At 47.4% G+C, this 15,569-nt stretch overlaps 1 protein-coding gene and 1 pseudogene across 1 annotated transcript in view; both read left to right on the top strand.

Moving 5' to 3' along the window:
• The first annotated feature begins 1,797 nt into the window (after positions 1-1,797).
• On the top strand, positions 1,798-2,823 carry LOC122454858 (annotated as a pseudogene).
• Positions 2,824-3,458: 635 nt separating this feature from the next.
• LOC122454857 overlaps positions 3,459-15,569 on the top strand; it is a 91,756-nt gene continuing 79,645 nt past the window's right edge. The window contains exons 1-3 of the mRNA XM_043489527.1: positions 3,459-3,512; positions 7,396-8,010; positions 13,952-14,062. Coding sequence (XP_043345462.1) covers positions 7,423-8,010; positions 13,952-14,062 — 699 coding nt within the window. The 5' untranslated portion in view covers positions 3,459-3,512; positions 7,396-7,422. The remainder of the gene's footprint in view (positions 3,513-7,395; positions 8,011-13,951; positions 14,063-15,569) is intronic.

The following is a 15,569-nucleotide window of genomic DNA, read 5'->3' as shown; positions in this document are numbered from 1 at the left end:
CATATACCGTATGATATCACTTATATGTGAAATCTTAAATGTGATACAAATGAACTTACCTATAATACAGAAGTGGACTTACAGATCCAGAGAACTGAGTTGTGGTGGCCAAGGAAGGTGGAGGGAGAAGGGTTGGGAGTTTGGGGTTAGCAGATGTAAACTATAATATCTAGGATGGATAAACAACAAGGTCCTACAGTATAGCCCAGGGAACTCTATTCAATATCCTGTGATAAAGTATGATGGAAAAGAATATGGAAAAATATATAGAGACCTTAAATCACTTTACTGTGCAGCAGAAACTAATACAACATTGTAAATCAAGTATATTTCAATTATATATATAAGCAGAGACCCTCAACATGTTTGCCTACAGCCCCCACCACAGAGATGGTGAACACTCTCCTGGCCCCATACCTCCTGGGCCTTTTCTGAGGACTGGACCTCACATTGAAAAAAAAAAAAGAAGTTTTATAAGGGTCCTGGTTAAAGTCCTGGAGGGCAGTGAAAAGTGTGGAGCATATCCTTACATTAACACCAAGACACTGTTTATTACACAAAAATAAGACACAGTTCGTATGTTTAATAGGGGAAGAGTCAGATGACATTTATTCGGACAGGAAACATTATATAGCCATTAAATAATACTTAATAGAGGGTTTCTACTGCATTCTCTTTCTTCATTTTTCACTTTAAATGTTTCTCAGGACATCCCTGGCAATCCAGTGGTTAAGACAGTGCTGCCAATGCGAGGGGCCTGAGTTCAATCCTTGGTCAAGGAACTAAGATCCCATCGTGGTGTGGCTGAAAGATTAAAAAAAAAATTACCAGTTATATTTGCTGTTTATAATCTATTTGTAGATTAGGATTAAAATGGATTTAATCCATTTTTAAAGCTGTGTGAATTTTTCTAAACAGGAACAACTATTTGCAATATGGGTTTTCATTAAACCAATTATAACTTTTATTATTAGCAGTTGAGAAGCACATGTTCATATAGCAATGTAAAAATATATTAATGAGTATTTGGTAAATTCCAACAGGCTTTTCCCATGAGCATAATTTTGTGTTGTACAATTTACATTACATCTATAATTTTGGATAACATGCATTGATTAACAATAAAGTGACAAAAGCTCAAAAAAAAAAAAAAAAAGTTTCTCCACTCCTTGTATATAGTAGGGAAAAAAAGCGTTCATGGTATTTAAGCCGGTGTGGGTTGCTCTCCTGTTCACTCCTGTTCAAGCCCAGCAGTCAGGACCATCATTTCCAGTTTCCCAGGACGGAAAGGCCATCCATCTGTTCATTAATTATAATGCTCAGGGCCTGACAGTAAATGGAAGTCTGAATTGAAACAAGGACCTCCTGTCTTCATCTTTAATAGGAGACTTTCTCTTAGACCACAAGTGTGCCATAGGTTAATTCTGCAGACCTTCAACAACGGGACCTCCACCCCGGGCAGCCAGCCTGGGTCCTTCCATTTGTATCCACCGAGGAAAGAATGCAACATCAAGCACTGGAAAAGCCGACAACAGCACTGTATTTAATGGGGGAAAACTTTCCTTTTAATTTTGGCTGTGACAGGTCTTTGTTGCAGCTTGTGGGCTTTCTCTAGTTGTGGGGCACGGTCTTAGTTGCCCCTTGGCATATGGGATCTTATTAATAGTTCCCCAACCAGGAATTGAACCCTAGTCCCCTGCATTAGAAAGTGGGTTCTTTTTTGTATATAATTTTATTTAGTTATTTATTTATTTATGGTTGCATTGCATCTTCATTGCTGCACGGACTTTTCTCTAGTTGTAGTGAGCAGGGGCTACTCTCCAGTACAGTGTGAGGGCTTCTTATTGCAAGTGCTTCTCTTGTTGCGGAGCACTGGCTCTAAGACATGCAAGCTTCAGCTTCTTCTTCGTGAAAACAGCAAATGGCGGATGACGCCGGTGCTGCGAGAGGGCCCGGAAGCCCCGGAGGCCCCAGGGTCCCCGGAATAGGAAGCCGCGGAGGCCTCCGCGTAGGCTTTGGCAGTGGCGTCCACCGCCGGGGTCAGGGCTGGGGCAGAGGCCGCGGAGCTCGTGGAGGCAAGGCCGAGGACAAGGAGTGGCTCCCGGTTGCGAAGCTGGGCCGCCTGGTCAAGGACATAAAGATCAAGTCCCTGGAGGAGATCTACCTTTTCTCTCTGCCCATCAAGGAGTCTGAGATTATTGACTTTTTCCTGGGAGCATCCCTCAAGGATGAGGTTATGCCCGTGCAAAAGCAGATCCGTGCTGGCCAGCGGACCAGGTTCAAGGCATTTGTTGCCATCGGGGATTACAATGGACATGTCGGTCTGGGTGTCAGGTGCTCCAAGGAAGTAGCCAATGCCATCCGTGGGGCCATCATCCTGGCCAAGCTGTCCGTCGTCCCGGTGTGAAGAGGCTACTGGGGGAACAAGATCGGCAAGCCCCACACGGTTCCTTGCAAGGTGACTGGCTGCTGCGGCTTCGTGTTGGGGCGCCTCATCCCTGCCCCCAGTGGCACTGGCATCGTCTCCGCCCCTGTGCCCAAGAAGCTGCTGCTGATGGCCGGCATCGAAGACTGCTACACTTCTGCTAGGGGCTGCACCGCCACCCTGGGCAACTTTGCCAAGGCCACTTTTGATGCCATTTCCAAGACCTACAGTTACCTCATCTCTGACCTCTGGAAAGAGACGGTGTTCACCAAGTCTCCATATCAGGAATTCACTGACCATCTTGTGAAGACCCACACCAGAGTCTCTGTGCAGAGGACGCAGGCCCCAGCTGTAGCCACCACATAATTTTATAAAGAGAATAATAAAGTGAATGAAACTGGGGGAAAGAAAAAAAAAGACATGCAAGCTTCAGTAGTTGCAGTTCCTGGACTTCGTTGTTCTGAAGCAGGTGGGATCTTCCCAGATCAGTAGTCAAACCTATGTCTCCTGCATTGTGCAGTTGGATTCTTTACCACTGAACCACCAGGGAAGTCTGTAATGGGGAAAACTTGAAAAAAAAAAAAAAATAGGTTCATTCACAGAGGCCAGCCAAGCCCTATTGGATCCTGAGGCCCAAAGAAACAAATCAGTAATAATCAAGCTTGTCTTTAACATTTTAGTATCTTGTTCACCATGGATGTTTTTGCATTAATTTTTAGTTTTTTTGTAAAGTCTTGTGTTAAAATTGTATCTGTTTTGATTCCTGAGTTTTTTGACACCCTCTTAAATCTTGTGCCTGAGGTGAGGGTCATGCCTACCTTACCATGGACCAGCCCTGGTTAAAAAATAAAGGCATTTTCCTTAATAGATATTTGTTTTTTTCTTTCTGACTCACTTCACTCTATGTGGGGTGCTCAGTCGTTTCAGTAATGTCTGACTCTGTGTCTCTGTAGACTGCAGCCAGCCAGGCTCTTCTGTCCATGGGATTATCCAGGCAAGAATACTGGAGTGGGTTACTATGCGTTCCTCCAGGGATCTTCCTGACCCAGGAATCGAACACCCATCTGTATGTCTCCTGCATTGGGAGGTGAGTTCTTTACCACTAGCATCACCTGGGAAGCCTGTATGACAGTCCCGTGCTCTGTGGTGACCTAAATGGAAAGGAAATTAAAAAAAGGGGGGTATATGTATACGTGTAGCTGATTCACTTTGCTGTGCAGCAGATACTAACAACAATGGGAAGCAACTACAATGAAAATTTTTTAAAAGTAAAGGTATTTTCATTACAACTGGGAAAAAGTCAGGGATCCCCCAGTAACTCCATCATGTAACTGAAAGGTCAGGGCAGCCACATGGAATGCTGGAAAAGAGAAATGGTCAACTATAAGTATTAGAATTTCAAAATGGGCTTTTAGGGCTTCCCTGGTGATCCAGTGGTAAAGAATCTGCCTGCTATTGCAGGAGATAGGGGTTTGTTCCCTGACCCAGGAATATCCCACATGCTGTGGAGCAACTAAGCCCATATTCTTCAATTATTGAGCCTGTGCTCTAGAGCCTGAAAGTCAAAACTAATGAGCCCACATGCCTCAACTAGTGAAGCCCGTGCACCCTAGAGTCCGTGTTCCCCAACAAGTAAAGCCACTGCAGTGCAGTGAGAAGCCCATGCACTACAACTAGAGAATAGCCCCTACGCGTCATAACTAGAGAAAAGCCCTTGCAGTAAGACACAGCACAGTCAAAAATAAACAAATAAAAAGACTGATACAAGATCAGAGTTGTTGTTTTTTTTTTTTAATGTACCAGCAAGAGGTATATAAGAGAAAAATCTGTTCCCCATAGCTACAAAAACATATGTCTTAGAATAAGCTTCCTGTGTCTACAGCTATGTAGAAACCCACAGTGTGGTTGACATTTAAGGCTTGAATAAACAGGGAGACTTATCTTGAGTGAAAAGACCTGATGTCGTGTGTATAAAATGCCGTCACTGTTGGGCAGTATGAAGTAGGGCGTGAGATGATTTTTCAGCAGACTGGCTGTAGTGACTTGGCCACTTGGATTTCTTAGTTGAGACAGGAGAAGGAAGGAGCCTCTGTTTTTTAAATGTGGACAGAGGTGGGCTGTTCTCAGCCAGATCTCTTTGTTTCAGGGGACAACGTGCACGCCACCGGGGTGGGGGGGGGCAGGAAGTATTCACTCAGAAGTTCCCTGGCCTGTGAGCTGTGCCACCGCCCCAGTTGCCAGGAATGCAAACTCCCCACGAGAGGGAGTGGACATGTCCCCTTGGAGTGGGCAGGTCTGGCCACCATCTGTAACTTTGATTCGTTTTGTATATTACACAAATACATTTGTTTAATATAGATATGTATTTTCATAAATGAGTATAGTATTTTATAACCTGTGTATTTTACTTATTGTATTTTTCATGAAATGGTTGTAATATTTTTAATGACTGTAATATTCATCAAGCTATTTTGTTGTAATGTACAAGTTGCCTGTTATTGGACATTAAATAATTTTGCTTCTCCTTATTTTAAACAATGTAATGGTGAGATGGACATCCTTTTTAGGCTACATCTTTGTGCATATACATGATTGTTTATCTAGTGTACATTCCTAGATTTGGAATTGCCAGACCAGAGGGCATACATCTTTTGAAAGGTTTTTAATCCCCATTTGCAAATTACTTTCCAGAAAGGTTATGCTTTTTAAAAATTATGGCCATTTTCATTTTTGTCCTCTGTCATCTCTTTATTGAACTGTAATTGCTTTATGGTGTGTTAGTTTCTGCTGTGCGGCAAAGTGAACATGGGAAGTCTGCTGTAAAGTGATGCTCCGTACTCTTGGCGCATCCTCATGGTCACCTGTGTTCTAGGAAACACTGGACACCTTGCCTCTCCCTGGGAGCAGGTCTCTGAAATATTCCCATCAGTTTCAGGTTTGGGGATGGGGTGACTGAGGAGGATGCCCAGACCCTGCACGGTCCATTCTCAGTGACAGTTTTCCTACTGTGGGACCATGTCTGGTGTGTGAGCTGCTCTGGAGAAGCACTGTGGATCTGCCAGCTTCTAGCGACGCTGTAGAGACAAGACCACACCTGAGCTGCTCACATTCCCTAGAGGACGGGAAGGGGGTTTTCACTGACCTCCCTTCCCCCAGCCCCCCATCCCCCACTGTCTCCCCAAGGGGCTGAAAGAGAAATCCTGTGAGTCTCATGCCTGCTCAGAATTGTCCCGGGACTCTATGGTTTGTGGGATGAAATGTAGGGTTCTGGATGGTGGGGTTCAGGACCTCCCTGGTTGGGCCCATGGGATCTTTGCAGTGCCCTGCAGTACCATGACCCCTGAAGTGGCAGCCACATCCTTTGCACCCTCCTGGGTCCCCTATTCTGGTGGCCCACAGTGCTGTCCTCCCTCTGGTGCCCCCCCATCCTGGGCCCCCGCCACATCGAGCCTGTGAGGCTGGGGCTCATATCCAGTGTCTGTGTGGCACTCAGCCTGGACGGTTCCTGGCAAATCCCATCAGTGGTGTTGTTTGGAGCGAAGAGGAAGCAGAGGTTTGTGTGTGCTGGGAGTCTGAGGGGAGCGGTAGGGAGACTGGAGATGGGCTTCAGGGGCAGCAGATTAGACTTGGAAGGGCAGGACACCTCCTCCCTGGCTTCATCATGTTTTTGGAATGAAGCCTTCTCTTTCTTTTTGAGAGCAAATAACCTGATCTTATGACCATTGCCTCTGTCACCTGGGCTCCTCCACCTAGGAACCATCTTCATGAAGTCATTAGTGAGATGGGCAGCAAGCACATGAAAAGATGCTTAGCATCACTGATCATGAGGGAAATGAAAATCTTAACTATAGTAGGGTACCATCTCACACTGGCCAGAGAGCCCATTGTTAGACAGTCTACAAATAATAAATGCTGGAGAGAGTGTGGTGAAAAGGGAACCCTCCTACACCGGTGCTGGGAATGTCAATTGGTGCAGCCACTATGGAGAACAGTATGGAGATTCCTTAAAATACTAAAAATAGATCTATTATCTCCAAGTATTAAATATTTGAAAGAAAAATTTCCAAAAAATTAAAAATAAAATAAAAATAAAAATAGAGCTATTATATGATCCAGCAACCCCACTCCTGGGCTTATGTTCAAAAAAGACACATGCACCCTATTCGGTACAGCACTATTTACAGTAGCCAAAATGTAAAAGCAACCTCAGTGTCTCTCCACAGATGAATGGATAAAGATGATGTGGTACACATATGCTATGGAATATTACTCAGCCATAAAAAATGAAAGAATGCCATTTGCACCAATATGGATGGACCTAGAGATGATCATATTAAGTGAAGTAAATAAAGACAAATGTCATCTAATATCATCATATCTAAAAATGACATAAATGAACTTATTTACAAAACAGAAACAGGTTCACAGACATAGAAAATGAACTATGGTTACCAAAGGGGAAAGGGTGGGGAGAGGAATAAATAGGGAGTTTGGAATTAACAGATACAAATACACACTACTTTATGTAAACTAGACAATCAACGAAGACCTATGGTACAGGATGGGGAAATATATTCAATACCTTGTAATAATAAGATGGAAAAGGGTCTGAAAATGAATATAGATATATATACATACACACACACGGATGTATATAACTGAAACACTCTGCTGTATACCAGAAACTAACACAGCATGGTTAGTTAACTGTATGTCAAATAAATAAGAGAGAATTCATGAATGAGCAGGGAGTTGGGGGGAAGCAGCAGGTGTCCTGGGGAGTCGCCAGGGTCCACTTTTCCTCCTCCAGCCCTGGTGCCCTCCTGTCTCTTTGGCAGGGCTTGCAATGATCCTGACACTGGAGTCAGCTGAGGTGGGGTGTCCTTTCATCTGAACGAACACAAGTTACATCTCCTGGGCGTGCTCCTTGGGCCAGGTTCTGACTCTCCTGTCATCCTTCCTCCCTGCAGTGGCTGCCTCCTGGTGACGATGGCCGTATGAGCCTCACCATGGCCCACTGGAAGCATCAGAGTGCAAGGAGCAGCCTGTTGGACCACAGGGTGAGGCCAGGCCCGGAGCCCGAGAGCAACTGGCCCTGGAGCAGTACGTGCCCACTGGACTGGAGCTGGCGGCCCTGCAGCCCGAGAGCCCATTGCCTGCCCAGAAGGGCGCCCCCGATGGGTACTTCAGCTCAAACTAGAGTAAACAACACCTCGGAGGAGGAGGAATATGATGAGGGGATGCCCAAAGAGGAGGAGGGCATCACCTATTACATCCGCTACTGCCCTGAGGACAACAGCTACCAGCAGGGCACGGACTGCAGCAGGCTACCTGGCCCACCTGGAGATGCCACCTGGAGATGGATGAGTGCCAGGAAGCAGTGGAGGAGTGGACGGAGCCAGGGCCCGGCAACTCCCTGGAGGTCTGCCTGCTTGTCAAGGCTGATCTGTGGCCCCAGCAGACACAAGAGCAGGCCCAAATTGCTGAACCTTCCTCCTGAGGCCAAGCACTTCGCCGATGCCCAGAGGAGCTTCAAGACCAAGACCAGGACCCCGGAGGAGAGGCCCATGTGGCCCCAAGAGGAGGTAAGATTCTGGCTGACCCTGGGGAAGTGGAGGGAGGGGCTGAGAGCAAAGGTATCTGTGTAGCCTGCAGGTCAGAACTCGAGCCAGCTCTCCACGTATTCAGTTATGCATGGACTTCCTGGCCACTCCTGTTCACCCGTTGGATGCTTATAGTAAATGCTGAGGCAATCTTGTTGAGGCTGATTGGCAGCCAGGGCTCCCGGCAGACACCCAGCCCCCAGCAGAGCTTGGTTCCTTCCCCTGCTTGCTCTGGATCTGCTCGGGTAGGGGTGGTTCCTGAGACTTGTCCCTCCCCAGGTGGTCTCAGTCAGTCACAGGGATCGGTACTGCTGGCACGTGCAGACGGCTGCAGCCAGTGGCTGGGGCCGCCCAGCAGCAAGGGGCGGCGACTGAGTGCATTTCACAGGGGCGGTTGAATCTGATGACACCTCTGAAAGCTTGAGGGCCTTGGTGTGATTGGCAGTTCACTGTAAATAACCATTTTGCAAATAATTATTTGGAAATTTGACAGTCTTGGAGAAGAAATGCATGCTAATGAGGCCAGTAGATTTAAGCGTAAGTGTACTTTCTCTTAATTATAGCAAAGTGTGTATTGTAATAAAACACTTTTGAAAAGCTGCTTTTCAAAAAAAAACTTACATGTGTATAAAAAGAAGATATGATTATTACATGCATGTGAAGGAACTTCTATTTGACTAATTCTATGGACAAATGAGAATGAACTGTTTTCATATTTTTTTTTTTTTTACTGGGGTATAGTTGCTTTACTATGTTGTCTCTGCTGAACAACAAAGCGAATCTGCTGTACGTATACATATATCCCCCTCAATCTTGGACCTCCCATCCCGCCATCCCACCCCTCTAGGTCATCACAGAGCACGGAGCTGAGTTCTCTGTGCTATAATACAGCGCCTTCCCACTAGCTATCTGTTTTACACAGGGCAGCATATGTACCTCAGTGCTACTCTCTAGGGTATCATATGTACCTCAATGCTACTCTCTCAATTTGTCCCACCTTCCCCTTCCCACTGTGTCCACATGGCTGTTCTCTACGTCTGTGTCTCTATTCCTGCCCTGCAAATAGGTTCATCTCTACCATTTTTCTAGATGCCATACATATGCGTTAATACACAATATTTATTTTTCTCTTTCTGACTTCACTCTGTATGACAGACTGTAAGTCCATCCACATCTCTATAAATGACACAATTTCATCACTTTTTATGGCTGAGTAATATTCCATTTCATATATGTGCTTTCATGTTTTTTAAGGCCTTCATGAATATTATTTTTTCCCCAGAAGAGTTCATAAATTTGAGCAGTTTAGATCGTGAAAGCTTGTGTTTGGGCAGCAAGTCCTATTGACTTACTGTTAGATTTCTGGAAGTTCCCTTTGATGCCTTTTGGTTTTTTTAAAGTTTGTTAAGCATAAGTTGACTTCATTTTTGGGGTGTTCCTGTGATTCAAGGTAGTTCTGTGTGCACTGGGGGCTTTGGGCTGTAAAGAAACTGCTGTTGTATTAGCAGGTGTGGGACCACCCCCCCCCACCCCCGCCCCACGCCATGAGGGTGGTGGCTCTGGAGTTCCTGAACGTAACGTGCATTCCTTCAGAGCTCACTCTCCCACCAACACCACTCCCGATCTCCTGGCCTGGCTGCATCTGCAAGCCCTCCATGTGGCCCAAGAAGGTTGCTCTTGTCACACGCTAGGCCCTGGCGTGCAGAAATGAAAGCGACTTGAGCTTACATGGAGAACCTTGTTCTAGAGGGAGAGACTCCCTGTCCATCTGGGAGCCCACAAGTCCCAGGCAGGCTTCCTGGGGACAGGTTACCTTGTGGGTGATAAGCGGGGAGGCATGGGACTTTGAGGGGGGCTTTGGGGAATCCACCAATCAGGCGGGCTGAACACAGAGGTCGTGGGTGTCCTCAGTGTGCAGCAGGGTCTAGTGTTGTGATGGGGCCAGGAGAACAGGTGGAAGTGAAGGACCTGGCTTGAAGATAGTGATGAGAGAGGGACAGAGCTGGGCCATCAGGGGGCTGGGAGTCTCGAGGGGGCTGAGGGGCAGGACATCAGGAAGGCCCTGAGCATCTCAGGTGGATGGTCAGGGCAGAGGCTCCTGAAGGGGAGCACCAGGGGGTGAGTGGGCAGCGTCTATAAGAATGGGTGCCAGGGAAGAGGGCGCCTGCCGTGTGTGGAGCTGGAATTGCACTGCTTTGACTTGGACAGCACGGATGTGTCAGCGGTGTGTGTCCAGGGCAGATTTCAGGGAACAGAGAGGTGGGTGGGGGACTGGGGCAGGGTGCCAGCCCTCCTGCATCTTCCACCCCTGAACACCGTCAGCATCCCCTGCATGTTCCAGGAACTTGAGACACATCCCAGGGGACCGGTTATTCACATGACATTCCCCAGGAGGTGCAGGGCTCCATAGGAGGATATATAGCAACAGCTTCTGTTCAGGGAGGAAGACCACATTGCCGAGCATGAGATTCAGAGATGGAACAGTGTGGCGGAGGCAGTCATGGGGTTTGCACCCCAAAGCACTCAGATCACGGTCAGTGCTAATCGGTTACTAAGAAAGACATGGGCATGTGGTGATAGAAAGCTAACCAAGAATAGCTTCCAGCCCTGCGTTACAGCATGCCACGGACAGTTTAGAAAGGCTGAGAAGGGGATATGGCACGGGAGGGCGCCCCAGGAGATGAGGGTGGACTCCAGACCCTGCCAGGACCACTGTCAGCCTTCACAGGAGAAAAGCTGGTCTCTCCACCGGAGACCAAGCCCAGGCCCAGACTGCTGGAGTGAACAGATGCTTGGATCTGGGCTTGCCGGGTCCCTCTGGTTGGTTCCAGCAGCAAACAGATGGTCCTCTTCAGGATTGGTGACTGAGCTGGCCGTGCGCTGTCCTTGGTGCTGACGCATCACAGAGTCTACCCCTCTGCTGGCCACTTGCTCTGTGCTGGGTGCAGCCGGGCTGGATTGATCAGAGAGCCTGAGCTAGACTTTGGATGAGGGGCTATGGCTCAGGACAGTGCTGGGGCACCAGGTCAGCTTGGCGGGATGTTGCTGTTGGGGGCATTGCCTATTTACCCTCCTCTCCATCAGCCACTTGCAGACGGCCTCAGATTCTGCCTCCATTGCCCATTTTGACCTCTGGTGCAGCCCTGCCCTTCCTCTGACCCCTCCCACTTAGACTTTGGGTCTCATGCTTCCCTTCAAAGCAGCCCTTGGTGCCAGCTGGGAGGCCCGTGTCCCAAACCTTGACTCCTGGAGCCTCTGGGTCTCTGACTGTGAATGGTTATGCTCTCTTGAAGACTCACCCACCCCAGTGTCTTCCTCAGAAGGGCTCAGACCCAGACCACCCCCACCAGAGCCAGGTCTCTGGTGCTTCTGGGGTTCTCTGGCCACTTCAGCTGCTTCTTCCTCCTGTGTGTGTCTGTCAGCTCAGTTGTGTCCAACTTTAAGACACCATGGGCCCCATGGACTGTAGCCCAGGCTCCTTTGTCCATGGGATTCTCTAAGCAAGAATACTGGAGTGGGTTGCCATGCCCTCCTCCAGGGGATCTTCCCCACCTAAGGATTGAACGCTCGTCTCTTATGTCTCTTGCTTTGGCAGGTGGGTTCTTTATCTTTAGCACCATCTGAGAAGGCCACTTATTTGAACAAATTTATTCAAATGAGTGTATTTTTCTCACAGGTAAGTTGTCTTTGCCCTCAACAGTGGTCCCTGCTCCTGGTGTTTTGTGTCCAGCCTGTGCTACCAGATAGTGTTCTACTCTCAGGGCTCCATGAAGGACAGGTTTGGGGGGTCCCTGCCGCATTAGCATGTTTCAGTTCACACATTTCACTCGCCTCTCCCCACCCAGTGATGGCTGGTAGGAGTTCCAGTGGGTGGTGCCGAAAACTCCCACTGGAGTTACTTAATGAGAGGTGTGTCCCGGCTATCTGTGTTGGCTGTGAAAGTCAAAGGTAACCCTGGCCGGCCTTTTATTTTGAGGTGTGCGTGGCTGCTGTGCCGTGGGGAGGGCACAAAGGGTTGAATAGCATCTTCCTCTAAGATGCCAGGACCCCACATCCACGTGGGCCTCTGACCATGCTCATTTTGGACACTGTGTCGCCTGCTGTTAAGACTCCACCCCGGCCGTGAGATGAAGACGCAAGCACCAGATGGGTTCTCCCAAGGAGAATCAGCAGAAGCCGCACACTGCCTCTCTGGAAACAACCCTGGCTGTTTATCATGAAATGCGGTTGCATGGTGATGAGAGGTCCAAGGGATTAGAGGAAATGTTGCTCCAGAGGGAAGGGTCCAGGCTGTGGAAGCTTTGGGAGAAGCTGCCCTTCGACGTGGCCCTGAGACCTTGTGTTGCCCGTGGTCACTGTGTGCTGTGGCCCCATGCTTAGGTGTTGGGGTGGGGGTAGGATGGTATGAGGCACTGATGTCCAGCCAACCTGGGTTCCCCTGACCAAGCCCAAACTGCGTCCCCCAGAAGGGGGATCTCTTCCATTTCTCAGAGGCACCCAACACAAGGCAGGCGGCAGCCCTGGAGGTACTGTTTCTCCACTGTGTATCTGGCACCTTGATGACAGTCTGTTACCCTACTTGATGGTCCTCTTCCTGCCAGAAAAATTAGGTTCTAGTCCAAGCGGTAACATTCGTGGAAGGAGTTCTTAGTTCTTAGTTCTTTCAGACTGCTAAACCAAAGTATCATAAACCAGGGGACTTAAAACAGCATGCATTTATTTCTGTCAGGTCTGGAGGCTGTTAAGTCCAAGGTCAAGGTGCAAGCAGATTAGGTGTCTGGTGAGAACCACTTTTCTTAACAGCCATCTTCCTTTTAAAAAAATAATATCTTAAAAATAATGTTATTTATTTATAAGTAAGTATAAGTATAATGTATATGTATGTAACAAACACCCTCTTCCAACAACACAAGAGATGACTCTACACATTGACATCACTAGATGGTCAGTCTCAAAGTCAGATTGATTATATTCTTTGTAGTCAAAGATGGAGAAACTCAAAACAGACAGCAAAAATAAGACTGGGAGCTGACTGTGGCTCAGATCATGAACTTCTTATTGCAAAATTCAGGCTTAAATTGAAGAATGTAGGGAAAACCACTGGGCCATTCAGATATAACCAAAATCAAATCCCCTATGATCATACAATGGAAGTGACAAATAGATTCAAGGGATTAGATTGGATAGCAGGTGAGGTTGCTGCTGTGATCTCCTTCCAGTCGACTCTCTCCTCCAAAGAGAACAGAGCTGCCCCTCGTCTTTCAGCCCAGCTCTCCTGTTTTCTCAGCACCTCAGCGGGACAAGAAAGACAGAGTCTACCAGAACCAAGGTAGTGTGTTCACCTCTAGCATGAACTTCCAAACTAGCAAAAAATCACACAGAACCAGAGTGAAAACAGGAGGGGGCCTGACTTCTCAGGGACAACTGGGAGAAAAGATGGACCCTACTCTCCTTTCTAGGGTCCCAGCAGGTCCCAGGGACCTGGCTTGTTTACACATTGGGGGCCTGCTGACCACAGCCATGGTGTCCTGACCAAGGGGACGTGTGACCCCAGGTGGGTGGTCTGGGAACTGTGTGAGGCTCACTCCATTTTCGTGGGCCAGGATCATGGGAGACCACACACACACACAACTAAGAAAAAGGGATGAATACATGAGAACTTCACTTGTGTTTAGTTATTAATGCTTTACTGTATTCATTTTCTACAGGCCTGTGCCTGCTTGCCTCTTTATCCCTGTAAGTTTCACCTTCCCTGGGGCTCCTGGAGACTCCTCGGGTGGCTACCTGGTAATTATTCCAATTTTCCAGGACAAGCATTGTGGGAAGGGAGGCAGGTTCACCTGGTGAATTGATTGCAGGGCACATGGATCAGACAAATGGCCAATGGGCAGCAGGTGAGGTTGCTGCTGTGATCTCCTTCCAGTCGACCGTCCCTCCTCAGCAGAGACCAGACCTGCCCACGTCTCCCAGCCCTCTTGCATGTTTTTGCAACACCTCAGTGGAACAAGAAAGGACCGAGCCTGCCAGAACTAAGGTAGTGTGTTCAACATTATCATGACAGCCATAAAAACAGTTAATATCACACAGAACCAAAGGGAGAAGAGGACTTCTATGGGACAGTGTGGGGGGAGGAGAATGACCCTACAGTTCTTTCTATCATCCCAGGGGGTTACAGGAAAGCATCCGTTTCCACCTTAGGGGCCCAACCAACAGAGACCTGGTTTCCTAACCAAGGGTCATGGGACCCCAGGTGCAGAGTCTGGGGATTGTGTGGGTCTCACCCCATCTGCCTAAGTCAGGATCCTGTGTACACAGAGACAATGTATCTATTTGCCTGCCGTGTGTCCTGTCCCCTTGGAGATTCCCAACATCTGAACTGAAGGTGTTGCCCTGTTTAAACTGTGGTCCTTTTTGTTCTCTTCACGTTGTCACATTCACATGAGGTCAGGCACCTTTGGGTGGGTTGCTGCTCTGTGTTCTGCTGAGTGAAAATCTTTGGTGGTGTCATATTAATATCATAGCATATCACATGCTAATTCGTAGGGTCACGGCTGTCTGGTTTCCCTTAGACTGAGCTCAGGTAACTTAATTTGTAATTGAATTATTGTTTTATCTTGGAATAGAGTTGATTTCTGATATTTTGTTTTAGGTATACCTGAACTTGATTCAGTTATACATAGACATCTATTCTTTTTCTGTTTTTTTTTCCCTCATACAGGTTATTACAGTTTGCTCAGGAGAGTTCCCTGTTCTATTCAGTAGGTCCTTTTTCATTATCAACTTGACATATATTCGTGTGTATATTTTCATCCCAAACTCTTAATTTATCCCTCCCTTCTAACTTTCTTACAATAATCAGAATTTGGTTTTCTCAGGCTGTTTCTGTTTTGTATATTAGTTCAGTGGTATGAATTTATAGATTCCACCTGTACGTGGTACCTTATGATATTTGTCTTTTTCTCTCTGACTTACCTCACTTGGTATGAAAATTTCTCAGTCCATCCATGGGGCTGCCAATATCATTATTTCGTTCTCTTTAATTACTGAGTAGTATTCCAGTGTATAGATATGCCACATGCTGCTGCTGCTGCTAAGTCACTTCAGTCGTGTCTGACCCTGTGCGACCCCATAGACGGCAGCCCACCAGGCTCCGCCGTCCTTGGGATTCTCCAGGCAAGAACACTGGAGTGGGTTGCCATTTCCTTCTCCAATGCATGAAAGTGAAAAGTGAAAGTGAAGTCTCAGTCGTGTCCGACTCTTAGCGACCCCATGGACTTCAGCCCACCAGGCTCCTCCATCCATGGGATTTTCCAGGCAAGAGTACTGGAGTGGATTGCCATTGCCTTCTCCGAGATATGCCACATAGTCTTCATTTTTCTGTCAGTGGACATTTTGGTGGGTTCTATGTCTTGGCTGTTGTAAATAGTGCTAGCCTGAAAATTGGCACATGTCATTTTGAATGATCAGTTTCTCTAAATCTAAACCTGGGAGTGGATTGCAGGATCATATGATACCTGTATGCTTAGTGTTCAAAGAAACTC

The sequence above is a fragment of the Cervus canadensis genome, chromosome 17 (assembly GCF_019320065.1).
Source record: "Cervus canadensis isolate Bull #8, Minnesota chromosome 17, ASM1932006v1, whole genome shotgun sequence".
Taxonomy (NCBI): Eukaryota; Metazoa; Chordata; class Mammalia; order Artiodactyla; family Cervidae; genus Cervus; species Cervus canadensis.
This window is presented reverse-complemented; position numbering and strand designations above follow the sequence as displayed.